At 42.3% G+C, this 25,189-nt stretch overlaps 1 protein-coding gene across 4 annotated transcripts in view; it reads left to right on the forward strand.

The window, feature by feature from the left end:
• Window positions 1-25,189, forward strand: part of CNTN5 (contactin 5) — a 685,915-nt gene that overhangs the window by 509,651 nt on the left and 151,075 nt on the right. For all 4 annotated transcript variants that reach the window (XM_079973413.1, XM_079973412.1, XM_079973415.1 and 1 more), the window contains 2 exons: window positions 9,584-9,686; window positions 22,449-22,630. In XM_079973413.1, the coding sequence (XP_079829539.1) occupies window positions 9,584-9,686; window positions 22,449-22,630 (285 nt within the window). The remainder of the gene's footprint in view (window positions 1-9,583; window positions 9,687-22,448; window positions 22,631-25,189) is intronic.

Raw genomic sequence — 25,189 nt, forward strand, 5'->3', positions numbered from 1 at the left:
TGTAGTCTCATTACTGGAGTTTTTCCTTGCCGTTTCATATTCTAAAGGCGGCTGGATTTGTAGCTCTGCATCTATACATTTGAAAGTTCCATTTGCAGCTCTCTTTTTGACTATGCATTTTGGGGAAAAGGCTGGCAAGTGTAAAGTTTGATTGTGTATTGTATCTACTGCATTTTGTTGACCTTGTCGGTGAATTTCGGTCAATCTGGCCTGTAGTTTCGTCAATTTACTGAGTATGTTTATTTGTTCTTTATCTGGTAGCTTGGCAAAATTACTCAGCAGATCTTCTTCTTCTGGGACTGTCCAGTCTATTGTGTCAAGGGCGAGGTTGTTATTTGATGCTACAGTCGCATGGTTTGGGAGCTTGGATTTTTCTTGCGTAATTTTCCGGGTAGCTGACTGCGGTTTCTCCCATCTACTGGGTTCTTCCACGGGGGTAGGGGAGATGTCGGCTTCTGGTGGAATGGCCTTGTTCATCTTATTCTGTCTTTTAGATGCAAACAATGGTCTGGGTGATATATCTTCAAAATGTCGGCGCGGAAAAATTCCTTTCTGGGCTAAATGAGCCTTTACCCTTAAGATTTTAGTTGGGATTCTATGACTACCAAATCTTAGTAGTACTTTTTTGGAATATCCGTCGTTAGTGAGCCTCTTGACTGCTTTTAAGTCAATGCTTCCGCCCTCAGAACCAAGGAGCAGATTTAGATGGTGTCTGGCCCAGAAAGATGACTCCCAGTAAGGTAGGGGTCCTCTATATGGAAAAATGTGGAGAACAATCTCACATGGCCTCAGTATCAGGTTGATTGAGTGAGGGGGGCTTCCTCTGATTTTTGACTGATTTAGAGGTATAAATTTGTATTTGTTCTGTTTATTTCCAGGGGTTGTTAAGGATGGCAAAAAGGGAGTGAGTTGCCTCCTTTCATCTGGGTTATCCAGCTTCTTGGAGATGTTTTGTAATTGTTCAAAGATTTTTTGAACTGTTTGAGCAGTCAATAGGCAGCATTCCTCCAGCAGCTCCACCTTTCTATCAATTAGTGCTTGTGCCTCGGTTATGGGAGTAGTAGCCTTGTCCTCATTTACTCCTAGGGATATCTCTTCAATTGTCTTTCCATGTAAGGAGTTGAGGAAGGTTTTGGGAGGAGATACGTGCTGTTTTTGAGGTAGCAGGTAATTATCTAGATTACTCTGTTTAAAACCAGAGGGCTCTGTGTCAGTTTCTATATCAAGGCACCTGGGTCTTTTGCCTCTTCTCATTACTAGATTCTTAAATCAGTGAGATCAGACTTCTAAATAGAATGATAAAGTGCTAAAGTTCTCTGGTCACAATCTCGTTCAATTCTCATTCGGTCCTAGCTGGACTGCTGCGAGGTAAGTAACGAATAACTGGGAGGGAGTGCCTTAGTGCTCGAGAGGGAATGTCTGAGAGCCTTCGTTAAAACTTCTTTAACTTCATTAAGTCCCGGCACCGAGGAGGATAAGATAAGATAAAATGTTCAAACGCACAGCGAAATAATGAAAGGAAATAGAATCCAAAAGGGAGGAGAGCCGGCAACATTTAGTTAAAAGATCTCTTTGAGCTCCGATAAGAGCGTCTTACCTCGGCGCCATCTTGAAAACCTTCTCCCATCTTGAAAACCTTCTTTATGCTGAATGCATAAAGGATTTGCCTGATAAGGAATCTGCAGCTGAACCAGAAAAAACTTTTTTGGAACCGGTGGAGAGAAAAGAAGGAATGGAAAAAGTGCAGGAAAATATCAATCAGAAGCCCATATTGTCAGGAAATAAAGAAGAAGATCTTTGGATTACAAATCTGCGAAAGATGAGAAAGATGAAGGAGGAAGTCCCGGGAGCACTTGGAATATTGGAATTCAAAAGAGTAAAGAAATATGATTGGGACTTCCTCCTTGAGTATGGGAGATCAACTGACTTTTTGCAGCAACTGCTATTAAGTATCTTGGATGGAAGAAAATATGATGTGACTGAGATAGAATTCCTTCGAGACCTGAGGACCAACAAAAAGGGCTACCAACAAAATCGGCAGAGAGAGACTGACAGAGACTTGAAGGCCTCTGATGTGAGGAATCCGGGCTAGGATAATTGCTTGGGAAGGGATGGAAACTGGGGTAGGGAGGGAGGGGAGAACAGAATTTCAAAATTTTATGATTTTTGTATTTGGCCATTATGACATATAATTAACAAAAATACAAAGGGAGAAATTCGTGGAAGGGTAATTAGGTCGACCTTAGGGAAAAAAAAAGATTTAATGTTTAAAAGAGAATTGGATAAATTAAATTTGGATAAGTAAAAAGGATTAAGTTTAAAAATAACAATAATATGTTAAAGATGGGAGATAAGAACTTGCTGAACTAATTTTTGGAATTGGGATGTATGAAGAGGGGGTGGGGGGAAGTCAGGGAAAGGGGGTAATGAAAATAAGAGTTTAAAAATATATATGTTTTGTTTTTGTTTTTGTTTTTGTTTTATAAAATGTGAAAACCTAATAAAAAATTTATAAAAAAACTTCCAGGTCAAGGTTGCTTGCTGAAGACATTCTTATTTAGACAAGCCTACCTAGATGCCAACCTAGCAGAAAGCACCTCCGGGTGCAAGTAGATAAATAGGGACCGCTTACCAGCGGGAAGGTAAACGGCGTTTCTGTGTGCGGCTCTGGCTCGCCAGAGCAGCGATGTCACGCTGGCCACGTGACCCGGAAGTGTCTCCGGACAGCGCTGGCCCCCGGCCTCTTGAGTGAGATGGGCGCACAACCCCAGAGTCTGTCAAGACTGGCCCGTACGGGCAGGGGTACCTTTACCTTTACCTTTTACCTAGATGTTTAGGGATGCAGGTGCACTGTGGGTTAAACCACAGAGCCTAGGGCTTGCCAATGAGAAGGTCAGCGGTTCGAATCCCTGTGACGGGGTGAGCCCCCATTGTTTGGTCCCAGCTCCTGCCAACCTAGCAATTTGAAAGCATGTCAAAGTGCAAGTAGATAAATAGGTACCGCTCTGGCGGGAAGGTAAACAGCATTTCCGTGCACTGCTCTGGTTCACCAGAAGTGGCTTAGTTATGCTGGCCACATGACCCAGAAGCCGTCTGCAGACAAATGCCGGTTCCCTCGGCCAGTAAAGCAAGATGAGCGCCGCAACCCCAGAGTCGTCTGCAACTGGACCTAATGGTCACAGGTCCCTTTACCTTTACCTTACCTAGATGTTTTCAAGAATATTTATTAAGATTTTACAAAATCATAAGTACAAAAATGCATAGTAAAACAAGAAAAAAGGAGAAAACTCTCAAACAAAAATACAAGGTACAAAAAACAAGAAAAGTAGAAAAATAGAAAAAAGAAAATTAAAAAACAAATCTTACCTTACCTAGATGTTTTCAAAGTCTGTATGAGTTTTAATTTGTTTTACTCTATTCTATTGTGAAGGTAATAATAATAATAATAATAATAATAATAATAATAATAATTTTAAAACCTTTTGTATGTTTTACATTATGGATGTAAATTTTTATTGATATTTTTTAAAAATCTTTTTTTTGCAAACCACTTTTAGTTTCCCCCCCACAATCAAGCAGTATATCAATTTTATGAAATGAATAGTAAATAGATAAGTTGTCTGAGCAACATGGAGACCAACTCTTGGTGATTACAGGTCACCTTCAATCCCCTGTTGCTTTTGCTTCAACCCAGTTTGAACAGCCCAGGTAGTGGATCTAATCCCTGCTAAATGCATGACAATCCTTCCATGATTTTTGCATTTCCAAACAGGCAGCAAAACATGGAAGATTTCTAGGGCCTCTGGCAGGTGACTATACATGGTTTATACATCGAATTAGCACTACTACTTGTAGTAGTGTTTTATTAGATTTCTTATCAGCTGTTCTCCTTTAGGGGTTATAGGGCTACACATTGTGCAGGCCAAATCTCTGGACGTAACAATGTCTGCATTTGATAACTGCTTTGCAAAGTAGTGCTTTCAGATTAGGGTTGCGCTAGAAAGATCATGTTCCAATCTCATCTACCCCAAGAGGGAGAGAGGCCAGGTATGGGCAAGCGCCTTAGGGATTATCACACATCATTTAGTGAAATCCGAGTTATGCTTGAGGATTGATTTGACACAAACCTCCATCAACGGGCGATGCAGGTGTTTTGTTACTCTGCCTGCTAATTATCTGCTGAAAGATTTATTTGGTTGCAGAAGACCCTGGGCATAGAGTATTCCATGACAGCTCATTAACACACGTTGGCAGAGAAGAAGATTCTCGCTTACGTTTGCTCCCTGTGGTCAGCCCTTAAACATCACCAGACTCTGGGAAAACACACACACACTAACGAGAATCTCGCACAGGCCCTTTGCTAACAAGTATGTCGATTTTGTTCTCCTTTAGGTTAACAGCATAGCACAATTCCATCTTCCAGCTTAATCAAAGGCAAATTTGCAACTTGACGCTCCTTACAGGACTAGATACTTGTTTACCTCTCCATTCACAAACCTTTCCTGTATATTACCTGTCTGACAGCTTTCACTATGGTCCCTGGGATATGACACTGGAGTCCAGCTAGGAGCAACCTGTCATATCCTGTCATATGTCAGCCTACCGAAGCAATCTGATATTGACGAGGAACCATTTGGCTTCGGGACAGAACAGCTCCAATGCAGCAAGGGTGCTTTGTCGCTATAGGCAGCAAAATAATAGAGATTTGGGGTTGCTCCTCCAAAAGAGCTCTGAGCTCCTCTCTTGTCCTTACTATCAAGAAAATGAAGGGATGTTTGCACTTGATTGTGCTTTGCGCAATGCACATGGGTCATTCCAGCAGACAAGCATTCCTCATTCATACAGCTCATTTTAGCTTAATTCGGAGTTCATTTTAGCTTAATTCGGAGTCATAAACTCATAAATCGGAGATTGCAGAAGCAATCCTGTTTTCTATCTCAGTCTATTACAGCTGGCTGAGACGGAGGGGGAATCCACGCATAATACAGGGCAGGCATTATGACCATCTAAGGAGCTGAATTAAGAGAATGTTTGCTTTTGTGCCTCACAAAAGCAGCCATGTGAGAATTTTGGGGAAGGAGCAATGGAAGAGAGTCGTGGGTTTTTTAATTGCAGAGAAGCATCTTAAGCTGGCATCCGGGTCAAAGCACGACATCTGCCAAGTGTGTTTCCCAAGCATGGGGGGGGGGGGGGAGTTGGGAGTTGAAAGGATAGTAAATGAGTTTAATAGACTAGAAAGTTCAAGCATTCTTAGAAAGAAAAAAGGCAGGTAAGGGGAGATATGATAGAAGAGTATAAAATAATATTATGAAATCCTTTATAGTGGGTAGGGAGATGTTTTTCTCCCTATCTCATAATACTAGAACTCCAAAGAAGCTGAATGTTGGAAGATTTTGGGCAGACAAAATGAATTTTGTTGTTTTTAATAATAAAAAGTAAGTATTTTTTTTTTACCACAAATCACTGGGCATTGTCCAGCCAAAGCTTAGCACACATAATTCTCCTAGAATTTCATGAGAAGTGTTTACCTACCACAGATGATAGAAATAAATTGTATCCAATTTCTTAGACTAACAGCAGAATCCTACGTATTTGTACTCAAAAGTAAGTCCTGTTGAATTCAGTGGGGCTAATTTGCAGGTAAATGGGGTTAGAATTACAGCCTCATTTCTGATTTCTGAAATAGGCACATATATAGATATGTAGATTGATACAGATGTAGATAAATATTAAAATAACACAATAAAATAGCAATTAGTTTCTTTGGTTTTGTGTGTGTGTGTATTGCCATATTTCAAAAAGTTAAAGTCCATAGACATCTCAGCAATTTCTGCCTAGGTACTGTTACTGACTGACATATTCCGGCTATGTTTGGGAAATTTTGGACGTATAGCAACACACATATATTATTGTTATTCCATTTGGATTGATGGATCCATACTTATTGGGCAACTCATAAACCCATATATAAAAATGTAATACTCTGCCTTGCACCAGGTTGAATTGTCTACTAGTATTGGCTAGTATTGTCTACTCTGACTGGCAGTCACTCTCCAGTATTTTTTTGGCTTGATCTTCTATCTGTTCCTTAAACTGAAGATTGCACTCTACCACTGAGCTGCAATCACTACCAAATTCCAGTTTATTGAGCATCATCTCGGTTTATTAAGCAACTTTCATTTCTACAATCTTCAGTTACTAAATATTTAAAGAATACCTTGTAAGATGAGAAGTGTCTCATTCCTTCACTGTCTAGAACTTGGAAGTTTTTCCCCCAACCTCTTTTTCCCTTGGATGCAATAGAAAATTATTTTGAGCTGGGATAGTTTGAATAGAACTATTGAGCCAGGGGGTGGGTGAGAAGGATGTGACTGTAATATTTCTGTCTCAAGTAGAACCGCTGGAAATGTTACTGTGTTTAGTAGGCTGCAGTGTAGGGATCTCTCAAGCTCTTCTTCTGGATCTCCAGAGGACACATTTTGTTCCTAAAGAACAGTCTAGCAGGAATCAGCAAGGAAAGAATACTTTGATAAAATACATAAAGTGCATCATGGAGCAAACATATCGAATGTGATGCTCAGGGATATGACCATGAAGCCAAAATATTTGCATGAAGGGAAAAGTGCTTCCTCCTCTGCTCTGAATTTTCCATATGCTGTAAGCTAAATAAGTATATGTCTTAGAAAATGAATTTTTTTACCACTAAGGTTTACATAATTAGAAATGATGCTGTCTCAGATCAGCATCCAAGGTGTTAGTTATATGGACACAGCAGCAGATGGCTGGGCATTCCCCAGCCTGAAAAGTATCCCCCCAAAGCTATGAAACTGCCTTAGGTGGTTGCCTCACCTTGCCTCACATGTGGGCCAGCTCTGCTGGGGAGCCACTGACAGTCAGTGTAAGCAATGCTGGATCAGGCCAAAGGTTCATCTAGTCCAGCTTCCTGTTATCTCAGTACCAATCCATATGTCCATGGGAAGCCCACAAGGAGAACCTGAAGACATCAGTACCCTCCTCAGATGCAAGGCCCAGCAACTGGCATTCAGAGGCATATTACCTGTGACACTGGAGGAGGAAAACAGCCATTGCGGTTAGTTTTACAGGTAAAGGGACCCCTGACCATTAGGTCCAGTCGTGGCCGACTCTGGGGTTGTGGCGTTCATCTCGCTTTATTGGCCGAGGGAGCCGGCGTACAGCTTCCAGGTCATGTGGCCAGCATGACTAAGCCACTTCTGGTGAACCAGAGCAGCACACGGAAACACCGTTTACCTTCCCACCGGAGTGGTACCTATTTATCTACTTGCACTTTGACGTGCTTTCGAACTGCTAGGTTGGCAGGAGCAGGGACCGAGCAACGGGACCTCACACCGTAGCAGGGATTGAAACCGCTGACCTTCTGATCGGCAAGTCCCAGGCTCTGTGGTTTAACCCACAGCGCCACCCACGTCCCGTGGTTAGTCTTACCCACCATGAATTTGCCTGATACTCTTTCAAAGCCATCCAAGTTAGTGACCGTCACTATGTCGTATGATAGTGAATTCCACGGTTTAACCATGTGTGGCATGAAGAAGTCCTTCTTTTTTCTGTTCTGCTTTAATGGATGACCTCAAGTTCTATCATTACGAGTGAAGGGATAAGACTACTCTGTCCACTTTCTCCATTCCATGCATATATTATTATTATTATTACACTGCTTGCATGGCTCCTCTTACTCACTTTTTATCTGAACTGAAAAGTCCAGAGTGTTGTCTCCCAGGCAGAGGCAACATCTTCTCAAGATAATTGAGGAGGCCCGATGTGACGTCCTGATGTCACACACACACACAATGTTCTGAGGAGCCAGGGGCTGGAGCTGAATGCCCTCTGAACATTGAGGGGGGCCCAGCTGCCACAAATACAAACATACATACATACATACATACATACCGGTGTGTGTGTGTGTGTGTGTGTGTGTGTGTGTGTGTGAAAATGGCTTGGCCCCTAGGAACTGGCGCATATGTTCCCAGGTTCTAGTCCCAGGTTTTCACCAGTCTACCTCATCAATTTGTTTTTGTGAGGCCATATAGCTGCCTCTTGCCGCTTACTGCTATTTTCTCTGACTTAAACAGATCTGGCGTGATTTTTATTTTTAGAAAGAGTGATAAAATGGCCCAATGCAAATTTTTACCAGGACGGCATGTCACGTAGAGAATGAAATACATAAATTAACAAGATGTCGTCTTCAATGCTCGGTGTTCCTTTTCACACAGAGTTATATTTGAAGCAACGAGAGCTAGCCTGAATAAAGTAAAATGAAAAAGATCAGGTTTTGCTATGTTTTGTTTTTTGTTTCAATTTACTGTTACAAATATAACACTAAGGGGCATTTGAATAGGGCACACACAGAAAGTTCTGGACAGGACTTTCGATATCCCAGAAATTGACTACACAGTTTAGGTGTATGTTCATTAGATTTTCTGTACACAGGAGGCAATGGTGGCCATAAGCTTGGATACCTTTAAAAGAGGATTAGTCAAATTCTTGGAGTAGAAGGCTATCAATATCTGCTAACCATAATGGCTACCCTCTGTTTCTGAAATAGATGTACTGTCTCCATAGTAGATGTTCCACCTCCACTGTTGAGGACAGTAGGCTTCGGAACACCAGTTGTGGCGTTTTCTTTCTGAAATATGTAGAAACCTCAACGATATTTATGTTGCATTCATGTTTCAGGTCTGCACCAATGCTGCATAATGTTTTTCCACTACTATCTCTCTTCCTTATTTATTTTTCTTTCTTATTTTCCTTCTGTGCATTCCGCTCCCTTTACTTCAAAACAGCAATAAAAATTATATGAAAAAGAAAGAAGAAGCAATCCTTCTGAATTTAATGGTGCTTAACCTCTTGTAAAACCTCACAGGATTCCTGGCCAGATAAAAGTTTAAGTAGATATTTTATTGTTAGGCAACAGGGATGTTAATGGTCAGCATGACCCGCTGGAGTCAGTGGGAGTCAACCTGTGGGGGGTGAATATAGAGACTTGGGGATGGAAAAGAAACTTGTGACTTATAGTGTGAAAATTTTAATTAGTAACTATGATCCTCAGAAATAAAGGGCACAAGCATGTACAGAGTGCACCTCCCTTGTGAATGAGCAATCTCTGTATTTAATAAGGTGGAGGTTTTTTTTCCATTTTTTGATTTCTAGTAACAGTGATTGAGGATTAATGCTTATTATATATTGATATTCCTTGACTGTATTTCATTTACATGCCTTAGAATTTGGGTTGGGGCTGGTGACAGCTTCACAAGCTCACTAAGAGGGCGTTGAACTCAGATGTTGGAGAAGCCCTGACTTAGAAGATACACCATGAGAAATGGTTGTCTGCTCTTTAAAAATAAAATGTTGCTTTCACATTACTGAGAAGTCCTAGGTGATGTTTGGGATTTTAATTCTAATTGTAACTATTTCCTTCCACAATGAAACTCATTGCTATCTAGCTGTTTAGCAACCTTGCCACGATGGCTCTGACAATAAGCCTTCTACAACTGGAAACCAACAATGACATTCATTTTATTTTTAAAGACCATTCTTTATTTCCCAGGTGTGATGGGGGAATATGAGCCGAAAATTGAAGTCCATTTTCCATACACAGTTACAGCTGCTAAGGGATCTACTGTTAAGATGGAGTGCTTTGCACTTGGCAAGTAAGTACATATTCTTCCATAATTAGACACAACCGGTTATTAAAATATGACATATTTCATATGGGGGCCTATTGTTTAGCACTTTGAATCTTGCAACAAAAACAGTCCCCTTCCTCGATCCTTATGCTAAATTTATATCAGCCAACTATTGTGGGAATTGACTCTCAGGAGGCAATTACGAATTCTATACTTTGTCAAGAAAGTTTGCGAGTTACATGGCTCAGTATTTTAAGCTGCTTTGTTGAGGCAGTAACTCTAGAGTCTGAGGTCGGTATGACTTGAGGGAATACTGGTCCCCTCAACCTGGCTGCTGGGCCAGCCCTCCCATTAGGCAAAGTGAAACAACTTCTTCAGGCGGCATATGATGGGTGTGTGGCATCAAGGTGTTGGAGGTTAGAGTTGGGTGTGCCACACAGCAACCCCTGTGTTCCCAGAGCTAGCCTGTCTCCCTCAGGTGTGCTGGAAGATGGCATCGCTGAAGTGAGAGTCAACTGCAAGTCCACTGTCTTCTGGTAGCACCAGAGCAGAAGGATGTCATATTGTTCTTCATCACCAGAAGCAAAATGTTTTTGCATGAGCCCAGTTCCATCAATGCAGTAGCCACCAGTGCCCTTGTTGCAGCATAGGTATCCAGTTCAAGTTGGGAAAAATCATAGCTTAGTGGTAGAACACCTGGAGAAGGCCTATACAGGTTGAGAAGGTCCAGGCTCAACCCACTGAGGGCATCTCCAGATACGGCTGAGGATGTCTCACTGGAGAACCACTGTTGGTCAGTGTAGATATTATTGAGCTAGATGAACTAATGATCTGACTTCATTATAAGGCTGATTCCTATGTCTCCCACACGGAATAGGAGCAAGTCTGCCACATGCAGCCATTTTGCATATCATCATGCAGGATCACCCATTTGTATCCTAGCCTTCCATGTGGGAAGAAGGGAACAAAAGGCACTTCTGATGCCTTATTGAGTCCAATGCATTTTGAATATGAGTTCCTTACTCAGGTGCACTCTCAGATACAACCAACTTGAGCCTTTGGTCTCCAAATTCTGTTGCAGGATAGTTATGTATTACCTTGAAATTACTTTCCAAAGAATAGTACAGATGCAGATTTCAAACATGTTTGGCTTAATAGAACGTCTTTTTGTGTGTGTGAAGTGTGCTCCTGTCCTTTCCTGCAATTGCAAACTCCTTCACACTTTCCCTTGCCTGTAGTAAGGACAGGAACTTGAAGGGGCATGGCCAATATGCAGACTAGAGGCAGGGCCTTGTCAGGGCTGAACTGTGCTATATGCCTTGGAGTAACTGCCTGCTGCTGCCCTGCCAGTGTCACTGCTGGAAATAGCCTAGCAAATATCTCCTCACCATGCAGGGAGGGGAGGGCATCAGATCTCTAGAACCATTACATTTTCTGATAAAGAAGCCACCAGAAAGCCACACAAGCTATTCCTAATAACAGGCAACTTTCCAATAGCTCAATAAGAATGTGAATATTCTCTGGGGTGGGTGTATCTATCTATTTTTTTAAGAAGCTTTAATTTGTACAAATTATGCCTTTAAAGCACCTTTGAAGTACCATTCCCCTCTCAAGGAATTCTGGGCATTGTCATCTGTGAAAGGTTGCTTGAAATTGTAGCTCTGTGTGAGGTAAAACATGGTGCCCAGAATTCTTTGAAGGGAAAAACGTGCTTCAGATGTGCTTCAAAGATTTAGCATGCATGTAGCCATTCTTATGAACTATTTAGATAATTGTTGCTTGTTGTTTAGTTTGATTTCCTCACAAAGTGTCTTACAAACGTAATATGAATACTAAAACCAGCTACAACAAACACAAGCAATACATAATAATAATAATAATAATAATAATAATAATAATTTATTATTTGTACCCCGCCCATCTGGCTGGGTTTCCCCAGCCACTCTGGGTGGCTTCCAACAAAGATGAAAGATACACTAAAATGTCACATATTAAAAACTTCCCTGAACAGGGCTGCCTTCAGATGTCTTCTGAATGTCAGGTAGATTTTTATCGCTTTGACATCTGATGGGAGGGCGTTCCACAGGGCGGGCGCCACTACCAAGAAGGCCCTCTGCCTGGTTCCCTGTAACTTGGCCTCTCGCTGTGAGGGAACCGCCAGAAGGCCCTCGGAGCTGGACCTCAGTGTCCGGGCAGAACAATGGGGGAGGAGACGCTGGGGTCCAGCTCATTGCAGGTGATGTGGTCCTTGAATTTATGTACATACATTGTCTCCAAAACCCTCCACAAAGAAGCATTGGAGTAGAAAAATCCAAAATCCACAGTTAGGGAGCACCGTTATTGGGGGCAAACAAAATGTCACGAAAGTGGGTCGTGATTTTGATTTTGGGATTTCCTCTCATGGACCAACACAGCTTTTTTTCTTTCTAATAAAGGAGCACATTGAGGGATACTGAAGAAAGAATCAGTGACGGAGCAAGCTGGTTGGGTGCCTGGGGCAGTCCTGTGTTCAGGGGTGAAGCCAGCCGCCCACGGGGGGCGGGGCGAGTCAGGGCAGGACGCTCCGTGGGGCCTCTGAGGAGTCTGCCTGCCTCCTCCCACTCAGCCACCCTACAGCTGAGGGGGAAGCAGCTGGTGGACCGTTTGGGGCAGCGTGGAGCCTGCAGGCACCCAAGCCACCGCATCACTCCCAGGAGAGATGCGTGGCTCGGGCGCATTGCAGGCCCAGTGGTGAGTGCTACCTGGCATTTTGTCACCCCCCCCCCTCAGTGGTGACACCTGGGGTGACCCGCCTCCACCACACACCCCTTCCTCCGCCCCTGACATGATTGCATGTTTGTAACATCTTTGAACTGAGTTTTGAAATACACGGGACCTCACACTGATACGATACGATAATCTTTATTGTCATTGTCCCATACAGAACAACGAAATTGAAAAATCTACATAAGATATTCACAACCCAACAAGCCTGCTATCCCAGCTATCCCAACCTGGTTAGCCCCCTAAAAACTCTGATACCCCATTTTTAAATACAATATACTCCCATACAGACTCCTTACAATGCGTTTAAAACCAAAGGAATATAAATACATGAAATGGGTACAGAGATGCAACCACTTCCAAATATAAATACACATAGAAAAGCAAAGTTCTGGGAACATCATACATAACAGTTCACAAGAGCACACACACATGTTTCTATGTCCCTGCATGAAAAACGTCTGTTCATTATGTTTTCACCACCACCCTTCTGCTAGGATGGTGAAGCATGATTTTGCCTTCCTCATGCATCTTCACCACTACTCTGGGCTAAGCTAAGAGACAGAGACTGGCTCAATATCACCCTAAGAACTTCATGGCTCCACAGGGATTTGACCCTGACTCTCCTCTGTCAAATGTTAACATACAATGAAATATACAACACTGGGTCTCTTGCAAAATTGCCCCGAACCATCGGGAAATACAGGAGTGAAATAACACTTGCTCCCATCATTCAGTTGGGAATCAGCTGTGAAAGAACATCCATATTACTTCATGGTCAAGCAGGCAGCATTAATGAATAATAGCTTTACTCAGCCTTCTCAGTCTGGTGCCCTCTAGATGTTTGTAGTTGAAAACATCTGGAGAGCTCCCAGTAGGGGAAGGCGGGCATATACAAATATTTCAAGGTCAATCTGATATATTTGTTTTGTTTTTCACCCTGTCTAGCTTCTCATCCAACACTCTGAAATCTTGTTAAGAATCATGGTGATCTTGTGCCAAGAGTTTTGAGGACTGTGTTTACTTATTAAAATCACAAGTCATCCAAACATAATAGTCATTTCAGTTTGTCAGATAGATCACATCTTATCTTGCCTATGGAAATGACCAACCATTGCCGGCGGCTGCCAGTGCTTGGAATGAACTAGTTTAGTTTAACCAAGTTCAGTGAATTAGTTTCAAGGTCTCTGAAGTAGTTTCCATAATTTGCCATAACTGAATTAATTTCATTGAATGATTTCTAGTTTATTTTCAGGTTCATCCTCTTACTTTTTAAAAAGAAATCTAGAGCCTTTAAGCTTAAAGATCATAATTTGGAGGGAGATTAAATTAAACAACTCATAATCCACTATGTCTGTCTTTTGATTTATTGTTGTTGTTGTTGTTGTTGTTGTTGTTGTTGTTGTTGTTATTATTTTAGTCTTCTTAAGTACATGCAGATCCCGCTTATTGAGGACAATGCATTCCCTGGAAATTGTTTGTTAGGTGAGCGTTCACATAAGGAGTTGATGATTTCCATTGATTCCTACTGGGAAATTTCTAATGTGTTCAGAATCACAGAATTTAACATCCCACAAAAGCCAAAAATACCCTAGAAAAATGCTCTCTGATTTGTCCAAGCACTCCAACGCTCCCTGCAGTCCTCAGCCAAACAGCAAAAGGCAAAGGAAGTAAAAAATGTTCTCTGTTTGGGTATCTGTTTAGTGTTTATGGTGAGGTTAGGGTGCTAATTCCTTATGTTTAGATAAGTGAATTTTCGCATAGTAAACATTTGTAAAGCGGGGACCTTTATACTTCACCACAGAACCTTGTAACATTCAGCATTCTGAATACTGCGGGTGGGGAAAGCTGAGGGTCATTTGGATACATTTCAATTCAACTATTGAACTGAATGTGAACTGAATTGGAATTAAGTTTCTGTTTAGACATATTGCATTTGAACTAGAACTAGGTTCTTTGAACTTTCCAAGCTCTGATGGATGTCCTTAGATGCAACAATGCATTATTAAGCTTAAAAATCTTAATAAATTTGGAGAAACTGCTCTATTGAACTCAATAAAACCTCTGCCTGAGTACCGTATTTTTCGCCCCATAGGACGCACCAGCCCATAGGACGCACCTAGTTTTTTTGGGGGGAAATAAAGGGGGGGAATTATTTTCCCCCCAGATGCTCTGCGCTAATCCCGAAGCTTGGGGCGTGCGGAGCTCAGCATGCCCCAAGCTTCTGACTGCTGGCAAGGTCTCCGCTAGCCTTGGGATAGCCGCGCGACTTCACGCAACTCTCCCAAGCCTAGCTTAGCGCTGTGCTAATCCCGAAGCTTGGGGCGTGCGGAGCTCAGCGCGCCCCAAGCTTCTGACTGCTGGCAAGGTCTCCGCTAGCCTTGGGATAGCCGCGCGACTTCACGCAGCTCTCCCAAGGCTAGCGGAGTGCTGCGCTAATCCCAAAGCTTGGGGCGTGCAGAGCTCAGCGCGCCCCAAGCTTCTGGCTGCCGGCAAGGTCTCCGCTAGCCATGGGAGAGCCGCGCGGCTCTCCTACGGCTAGCGGAGCGCTGCGCTAATCCCGAAGCTTTGGGCGTGCTGAGCTCAGCGCGCCCCAAGCTTCTGGGTGCAGGTAAACTCTCCGCCAGCCCTGGGAGAGCTGGGTCTCCCACGGCTAGCGGATAGCTTCCTGAAGCCTGGAGAGCAAGAGGGGTCGGTGCGCACCGACCCCCTCGCTCTCCAGGCTTCAGCGAAAGCCTGCATTCGCCCCATAGGACGCACACACATTTCCCCTTCATTTTTGGAGGGGAAAAAGTGCATCCTATAGGGCGAAAAATACGGTAAATATGCATAGAAGAGGCTACAAAATATTTTCTTACAGTGCTGGGTCTATACCCAGAACCTAGACCCCAAGACAATTCTTTTTCTAGGCTTCTCCCACCCACAAATGTAATTGAAATGAATCAGAGTTCATACATGGTACACGGGTCAGTGGATTTGCCATATATCCAGTGCCATTAGCTGTGTGCTGAAACCTGTAAACCCTATGAAAATAATTCACGTTGCCAGATATTAGTTTCCAAAAAGTTTAATGAAGTCTAACCATCCTTTACAAAATATGATGTTCTTTACTGTTGCTCATGAATGATGATTGAGAATTAGTATCTTCATATCATTAAATCAATAAATGTGTCAGAGTCCCAAATGAAGAAATTGATAAAACAGTAAGAGAGAAGCAAATGAAATTTCTCATATTGATTATGAAATTTCAGATTTATATCCCATCATATAGGATTGGTAACTAGCTAGATATAGAATCAATTCCAACCTCGCTGTATCCATCTTTACCCTAATTACCAAATTCCTGGCCAAGCATAATGGACAGAGAAATATAAATATGCAAGTTCCATGTTTGCACAGTGAAAAATATATACCAGTGCAATCTATACAGTGTGATTGGAATTCCTTTTGTGGGATGAGACCCCCTTGGCCCTTCCTCAGAGTGAAACAGGCAGGTTGGGCAGAGCCTCACAGAAGCATCGCTAGATGGGTAGTGAGATGAGTGAGGTAGGGGACATACCAGTGCATCACTCCCATGCCCATTTCCTGAGACAATTAGATCTGCTTGCCTTATGGAGCTGCTGGCTCTGAGGGCACAGCTCTATGAAACCAACACTCAACTAGTTAAGGAAGACTTTCAAGCTAGGAGGATGATTCCTCAATGTTATCTAACTAAGACAGTGACAGAGAACATCTTCCTCTTTCGCTTTGAAAAAGATGGAAAAGGAATTTGATCCATTGGGGGGGGGGCAGCTGACCCAATCCAATGCTCCCAAACTTGTTTACAGTTCAAAACTCAACTTATCTGGATTTTGTGATGTGTGTTTTTTCCGTATGCTATAGGTTGCACACCAAAGTATGCATTACGCGTTTTAAAAAAACCCGAAAATAAAACCTATATCAAATTTTGTATTCTATGGAAAAGATGCACCGAAAAGCACTTGAAATTGTATTTTATGTTTTTTATATATATATAAAAAAATGTGTTTTATGAAGAACTGTATGCAAAATGACTACAGCCACTCAGAATGGCTGGGGAAACCCAGCCAAATGGGCAGGGTAGAATTATTATTATTATATTATTATTATTATTATTATTATGGTAAAGGTAAAGGGACCCCTGACCGTTAGGTCCAGTCATGGACGACTCTAGGGTTGCGGCACTCATCTTGCTTTACTGGCTGAGGGAGCTGGCGTGCAGCTTCTGGGTCATGTGGCCAGCATGACTAAGCTGCTTCTGGCTAACCAGAGCAGTGCACGGAAACACCATTTACCTTCCCACCGGAGCGGTACCTATTTATCTACTTGCACTTTGCCATACTTTCAAACTGCTAGGTTGGCAGGAGCTGGACCAAGCAATGGGAGCTCACCCCGTCGTGGGGATTTGAACCGCCAACCTTCTGATCGGCAAGCCCTAGGCTTTGTGGTTTAGACCACAGCGCCACCCGCATCCCTATTATTATTATTATTATTATTACAGTTTAAATGTGGGGTTTTCACACGCTCTTCCAGAAAAAATCCAAACACCAAACAGGACAGGACAGACTGATGACTGAGCACCAGAAAAGCTGAAATGGGATTGAATTAGCTGCTCCCAAGCCCTTCCCCGGCTTTCTCACCTCTGTCAAGCAAGAGAAAATAAAGGTTGAGAAGCAAACACCTTCATTGCCTCACACTTGAAACAAAAAATGAGAAAAGGCCTCTATTGCTAAGCAGCAAAGGGTTATCTAGTAAGGCAGGCCACCTACTAATAGCAAAGCAGGGTGATATTGAGGCCTTATCTTTCTTTTCCAGCCATCACTACACAATTGGCGACCAGGTACACCAAAACTGCTTTTGACTTCATTCTGTAATAATTAGACAACTGACATTTCAGGCTTCAGCTGTAGGCTGAATCAGGAGGTAAACATGCCTGAAATTTCCTCCTCTTCTTAGGTTTTCATTTCTTACCTTTTCTCCTGCCCCCCTCCAAATAGCATTTACAAATGTTCCTATTGTTACCTTTCACCAGGCAATCATTAAGGAGCGAGGTCTCTTTATTGTTCAGCATTTTAGTGCAAAATAAACAAATGCCTGGCTATCACAGGTTTCCAAACACTGGGAGGCCTCTGCATTTTTGATTTCCTTGTGATTTCAGCTCAAAGCTGCCTCAGACAGCTTTGACTCCATTGTAATTGTGAGAATGACTTAAATTCCTGAGAGACATTCTGCGGTAGGCAATTGGCAGGAGTCCCTTAGAAGAGTCTGGGCTTTTAGTTACAGATTAATGATTTATTAATAGTGTTTATTTGAAACTGCCAATCACCACAAGCTCCAAGAATTAAAAACTAAAACAGAGAAAGAGCACCGTATGTGTCTGTCAAACTCTGGCCACACGACTAGATAGAGTGAGGAATGGAAGTACTGAAGAAATAGAGTGTATGGTAAACAAAGGCCTGTGCAGTCAAGAGGGGTTGTCTCCATTAGTCCATTCACTGAAATGGATTGTTGCAACAGGCCCTATGTGGGGCTGCCCTTGAAGGCGACCCAGAAACTTCGAAGGATCACAAATGCAGCAGGCCAGATTGCTGTCCAGGGTGCTGTTTAGAATGCATATGCAACTCCCTGTTTTAAAACAGCTGCATTGGTTACTGGTTTGTTTCCGCAAACCCCTCAACTGTCCCAGAAAAAAAATGGAACATCCTGGTTTTTTCCCCCATGAGAGTGTGGTGGCCATACTGCTCTCATGCGATTTTGGGACACAATATTGCCCAGAAAAAAACTTTTGGGGGGGCACAGTGTTGCGTGGTACCCCCAAAAAACACATCTGGCCACCTTTTGGAGACCATGATCATGTAACCGCCACAGTGGTGAGGCACCAGAAGATAGCGTCATACCCTGTGTCCCATTGGAGGGTATGAAACGAGTCTTTAAAAACCCTAAGAAACTTAGACCCCAAAGATCTTGCCTTCTTTCCTATTGGGTACTAAAGTTGGCAGAGGAGGTAGAAGAGACTCTCTTAGTATCTCCACCACCCTCAAAGGTTCAGGAGGGAGAGGCCTGGGAGAAGGTGTTGTATGTGGCAACCATGAGTTGTGAATTCCATCTCCAGAATAAGGCACATTGGACATCTTCATTGTATAGCTTTCGTCAAATGCTAAAGACACACCTCTTTATCCTGACATTGTGACCCTATTCTGACCACAAATGCTTTTAACTAAGTTTAATTTTTGAGATTGGCATAACCTGCCCTAGGACCTTATAGCAAAGGACAGGTAAGAAATCTGGTTCAAATCTTGCAAGAGGGAGTAATGTTAATATTTGCTAGTATCTTATTTATTGAATGTCTTATACTGCCCTTCATCCAGGAAACACAGTGTGGTTTACCATATAAAAGCAAAAAAGTACACAGCATAATAACAAACAAAGCAAGTTTAATAGGCCTTAGCAATGGACAGAGGGTAACAAACAACTAAATCATACTCCAGTCATACTCAAAGTAGACTCATTTAAGTCAAATGATTAATCTGACTGACTACTGTTATCAATGAATAACAACCTGGATCCTATACAGGTCATTTTCCTCAAAGCAAAACTGAAACCAAAAAAGGCATCAACTTCTTTAGAATATCTAGAAGTTGTGTTTTTGACTAAGCCATTCATATAGGCATAAAAGTATGCAAAAAAAAAAAATCCATAGTCTTCTGACTGTTTTCTTGATTTTTAACAGTCTTTCTATTTATTTTCTGCCAAAGTCACAGAGGAGAAATATCTGCATATACATACACACACACATATATTCATCTCAGATATAAAATCCATGTGACTGGTATCTTCTGTAAGGAAAATAAGATTCATTAAAGCAAGTTACAACTTGCCTGTGAATAGTGATTTGCAATTTGGGAGCAATTTCCTTTGAAATCATTAAAACTTTACAGCCAAAGTATTTTACTCTCCTTGAAAAATTGGCTTATTACTTCATCATCAGAGGGTGGGGGCAGTAAAATTTTGAAAGAGACTTGTTAATAGCCTAGGGAATGACATTAAAAAAAAAAAATCTTCCAGCATTCCTCCAGCTGTAATTGATAGCAGTAAAGTTGATGTGGCATACAATTAAAACAAGATAAAAAGTATAGTTAGATCTCTTCAAAGTTTGCAGTGCCAAATTGCTTAGAAACTTTTGTGCCTCCTGAAATATGTTAGAATGATTCTTCTTTCCATCTGAAATGTAGGAAGCTGTCTTATAAATGCTCACTTAGCTTTCCATAGATATGTCGAGGTCATTTGTCCAAAGTCCTGCTAAAAAGAAAACAAAGACTGTAGGATGCAACTTTTGATATTATATAACTTATTACATATTGTTACTGTAATTAGACTTTCACCTTTGTGTGAATTGCTTTGAGCACAGATTTAAGGGCAGAAAAGGTGGTGTGTGGATTAATTGATAATGACAAGAATTCTTCATTTACAAGTTGATCCTTAGATGCAGCAGCGCCTGTCCTTCGGAACTCCCTGCCTATTGACATTATTTCAGATGCCTGCCAAAATCTTTTTCATTTCTGCAAGCCCACCCAGACTTAGAATTTGGTTATCAAGATTCATAAGATTTACTAATTTTAATTATGGTTTTATCTATATCGGGGTTTTCATTGGTTTGCGAGCCGTGTTTTAGCAACAATTTTATTTGTACATCACTGAGAGAGCGCTTTGATTAAGCAGTTTATAAATTCCAGAACTAGGCAAAGTACCCAATCGGTCACTGTACTCTGCACATGAGAGCTTCCTGCAGCTACCATCTTATCAGGATCTCATTTCCGCAGACTATACTGATTAGGCTTTCAGTGTTGTGATATCTACCCTTAGAAATTCCCTCCCATTAAATATTAGACAGGCACCCTGTCTGTTGTCTTTTCTGAGCCTACTGAACACCTTCCTCTTCCAACAAGCCTTTCAAGTAGATTTCATTCCAGTTTACCTCAGCCTTAGAATCGTTTTCAGATGTTTTTGTTTTTAGATCGTTTTCACTGTTTTCTTGTTTCTTTGTGTGTTTGCCTCCCTCAAGACCTTTGGGACGAAGGGAAATGAAACTGAATAATAACAATAATACTCCCAATGTGGCCTGATCAATGCAGAAAAAAAAGTGGAACCATTCCTTTTATCACCAAGTTGCCAAAGATTGTCCCTGAACCATCTGCATGCAAAACATGTTTCCTACCACTGTGCTATCATCTGCTGCAGATTCTTTGAAGGGCTAGATTGCAAGGTATTTCTTCATTGGTCTAGCCCATGAGCATGGAGAAACATAGAGACATAGAATTGTAGATTTGAAAGGGACCTCAAGGGTCTTCTAGTCCCTTCTGCAATGCCGGAATCTCAGCTAAAGCATCCATGACAGGTGGCCATCCAACCTCTGCTTAGAAACTTCCAATGAAGGAGAGACCACAACCTCCCGAGGGAGTCCATTCCACTGTCAAACAGCACTTACCGTCAGAAAGTTCTTCCTGGTGTTTAGTCGGAATCTCCTTTCTTGTAACTTGAAGCCATTGATTCGGGTCCTACCCTCCAGAGCAAGCTTCATGCCTGAGTGTGGCTTTTGACCCTGATCTCTTGGACCCTAGTTTTGCACTGTATCCATTGTACCACACTGGCTCTCTACATATGCCAGTGGAGTTCACTGTAGCTACACCAGTGTGGGGTAGTGGTTAAGAGCGGTGGACTCGTAATCTGGTGAACCGGGTTCGCTTCCCCGCTCCTCCACATGCAGCTGCTGGGTGACCTTGGGCCAGTCACACTTCTTTGAAGTCTCTCAGCCCCATTCACCTCACAGAGTGTTTGTTGTGGGGGAGGAAGGGAATGGAGAATGTTAGGTGCTAGGTGCTTTGAGACTCCTTCGGGTCTCAAAGCACCTAGCACCTAAAGCAGGATTAGAAATGTAGACTCTTCTTCTTCTTCAGTTCCTTTATAATACCCTCTCTCTCTGTATCTCAATCTCACACACATCCTCTACATTACCAATGCATGTGCATCAATATTCCTTTTTTGTTCGCCCAGCGTGGTGGTTGTTTTCCACCAATGTGCAGGACTGTATGTGTCTATCCCTGTTGCATAAAAGAATCCCGATGCAATTGTATGCATAATTCCCTGAAGATTGCCTCCTCTTCCCTTTCTGTTTTTGCAGTGTTTTATTCATGTGGAAATATGAATTGGTAACATAGATTGGGGTGGGAGGGATGCAAATGCGCTAGAGAAACTGTAAGCTGAGATAAACTCTGAATGCTCCAGTTCTTAATTCTGGAGAAGTGTGCATGCACACGAAAGCTCATACCAAGAACTAACTTAGTTGGTCTTTAAGGTGCTACTGGAAGGAATTTTTTGCTCCAGTTCTGATATTTATTTTAGAAGTTCTCCTAGATAAACTGGAATACAGTGCTACCTCGGGTTACATACGCTTCAGGTTACAGACACCGCTAACCCAGAAATAGTACCTTGGGTCAAGAACTTTGCTTCAGGATGAGAACAGAAATCATGCTCTGGCGGCACAGCGGCAGCGGGAGGTCCCATTAGCTAAAGTGGTGCTTCAGGTTAAGAACAGTTTCAGGTTAAGGACGGACCTCCGGAACGAATTAAGTACTTAATCTGAGGTGCCACTGTACATGAGGAATGTTAACACACAGGCCCAGCCCAAATCAGTCTTTGAATCAAGATTTCAGTGTGTGATGCTTTTCTCTGAGCTCGTGAAAGATAATATATGTTCATTTTAAGTTCCAAGTTTAGTAGCTGTGGGAGGGGGGGAAACGTACTTCCAAATAGCCAGGAAGTGTCCATGACAGAGCGGAACTTATTAAATATTCTCAGTAGAAAGTGAAATATATCAGGCAGTTCATGAGCCTTAATTGTGATTACACTTTATTGCTGCTTAGACGATTAAGTACTTAAATTAGCAGGTAACAGGATCTATACTCTTAATAGCATCAGAGCTAATCATGACTTCACTCTGTATTTCAGCCCAGTTCCAACAATCTCATGGAGGAAAGTGAATGGCCCCAATCCAAGCAAAGCCCGCCTGCGGAAGTCCCAGGCGGTTCTTGAAATTCCAAATGTGCAGCTGGAAGATGCAGGGACATATGAATGTAAGGCCGAAAACTCACGTGGAAGGAATGTCTTCAGAGGACAGCTGCAAGTATACAGTATGTTGTTGCTGTTGTTGTTGTTGTTGTTGTTGTTGTTGTTGTTGTTAATCATTTTGCTTAATACTGAATGAGCTTCTAAGCAGCTTACAGGTGTAAATAACACAATTACACAAACATCAAAATAGAAACATCGCACAATTAAAATTCACAATAAGACAATCCCATTAAAACATTAAAATATAAACATGTTATTATTAAAATATGTAATAATCCAATTAAAACAAGACACTATTTCAAACAGGAAACAGGTTGGATGCCTGTGTAAACAGGTCTGCCTTCAGAAGCCGGCAGAATGCCAATACAGATGGGATATTTCATATTTCAGCAGAAGTTAAGACTGAACAATCTTACCATTTGCATGAAGTTTATCTTATGAATATAGCAAAATTGCTCCGTCTTAACTTCTGGCTGCAAATCAGTGACTAGTCAGAAACCAAATGCAAGAAACTGTCCCTACTCATGTGTAAGTCCAACTGAGTTCATTGAAGCTTTCTGCAATCTGACCAGGAGGAGGTCTGCACAGAGCTAGTTTTAATCATCTGAGAACTGTGCCCTACTGAGGGCCAGTTCACTCTCCTAATTTATTGCACAAATCTTACAAGGAGGTTACACCATGAGTAATATCCGGCTAATATTTACTCAGAATAGACCCATTCCAATTAATGGTCATGACTAATTTAAGCCCAATGGGTCTACTGTGACTAAAAATTAGTTGGACACAACCACATGTCTAGTCTTTACTGAGCATTCCCCCCCCCCCCTTATTTGTTTGCTGGGAGGATACGCAGCAGCAAGCATCTATCCTGAATTCACCCTGATTTGCTTGTGCGGTGTTTATACATCTTTCTGTTAACCATTTGTATTAATTAATTAATTCCCACAGTATTCAGGGCATTTCCCCATCTCTTTTCTATCTATGAAAATGTGTTGTGTTTTTTAAGTGGATATGTTGCGTCAAGGCGATAGAGCATTTTAATCCATTTTATTTGCACAAACTTCAGTTTCTAGTATGTGCCCAAATCTCTCCTCCAAAATCTTAAGGACCCGGAAATGACCTTGGATTGCATGTTTTCTTGAGGCTCTTATTACATACAGTGACCTTATTAAATGTATTAAGGTAAAGGTAAAGGTACCCCTGCCCGTACGGGCCAGTCGTGACCGACTCTAGGGTTGCCCGCTCATCTCGCTCAAGAGGCCGGGAGCCGGCGCCGGCCGAAGACACTTCCGGGTCACGTGGCCAGCGTGATGAAGCTGCAACTGGCAAGCCAGCACCAGTGCCGCACATGGAAACACCGTTTACCTTCCCGCTATAAAGCGGTACCTATTTATCTACTTGCACTTAGGGGTGATTTCGAACTGCTAGGTGGGCAGGAGCTGGGACCAAACAACGGGAGCTCACCCCGCCGCAGGAATTCGAACCACTGACCTTATGATCAGCAAGTCCTAGGCACTGAGGTTTTACCCACAGCGCCACCTGCGTCCCAATATTAAATGTATTGAATGACTCCCAAAAATTTTTTTATAGATGCATTATAAGTGCCAGAAACAAATGAATTAGCAGTATTATTGCTCCATCCCTAATATTCTCACCCCACCCATAATTTACATGGCTAAATCAGATAACAATAGTTTTGGCCATTGCTTTTGAGTGCACTAACCTTATTTTCAGAGAATTATGGGTTTTTTAGCTTCAGAAACAAGCCTTGGCTATAAGAGCCTGGCATCGCTCCAGGTTCCTTTCTATAGGTTCGCAGATTTACAGTTAAACAACCATCTTTTACACACCATCCCTTGAAGAGCTTCAGACAGGGTATTGGGATTAAACCTGTCATTCTGGGGAATGCTCTGATTTGCAATTCATCCTTAGGTACTAGCTTTCCTGTCTGCCTTAATCATGCTCAGTTTGTCAGTTGAATTTGATCCAGTTCACCATGGATGCTTTGGGGAATGCCCAAGAATGCACAGAGTCAGCCTGTCTGCTCTCATGCAATCACAGGCCGATTTGATTCCCAGCTTACCCAATGCTGACAACCAGATGTACCATGATTGCCTGATACAGCTGACACTCTGGAAAACATTCACTGCTTCTGTCTCAGCCACTTGGCTTGACGTCCAGCCCTGCAAGTGACAGAAGACATGTTCGATTTGGCAAGGCCCAAGATGCTTCGCAGGCTTCTAGTTTTCTGGGTTATTTTTCTCGCCTTTAAAAAAACTGTGTTTTACTCCTCCCATGTCATTTTTGTTGCTGTTGTTTAGTCGTGTCCGACTCTTCGTGACCCCATGGACCAGAGCACACCAGGCACTCCTGTCTTCTACTGCCTCCCGCAGTTTGGTCAAACTCATTTTGGTAGCTTCAAGAACACTGTCCAACCATCTCGTCCTCTGTCGTCCCCTTCTCCTTGTGCCCTCCATCCTTCCCAGCATCAGGGTCTTTTCCAGGGAATCTTCTCTTCTCATGAGGTGGCCAAAGTATTGGAGCCTCAGCTTCAGGATCTGTCCTTCCAGTGAGCACTCAGGGCTGATTTCCTTCAGAATGGATAGGTTTGGTCTTCTTGC

This window comes from Podarcis cretensis, assembly GCF_951804945.1.
Source record: "Podarcis cretensis genome assembly, chromosome: 4".
Taxonomy (NCBI): Eukaryota; Metazoa; Chordata; class Lepidosauria; order Squamata; family Lacertidae; genus Podarcis; species Podarcis cretensis.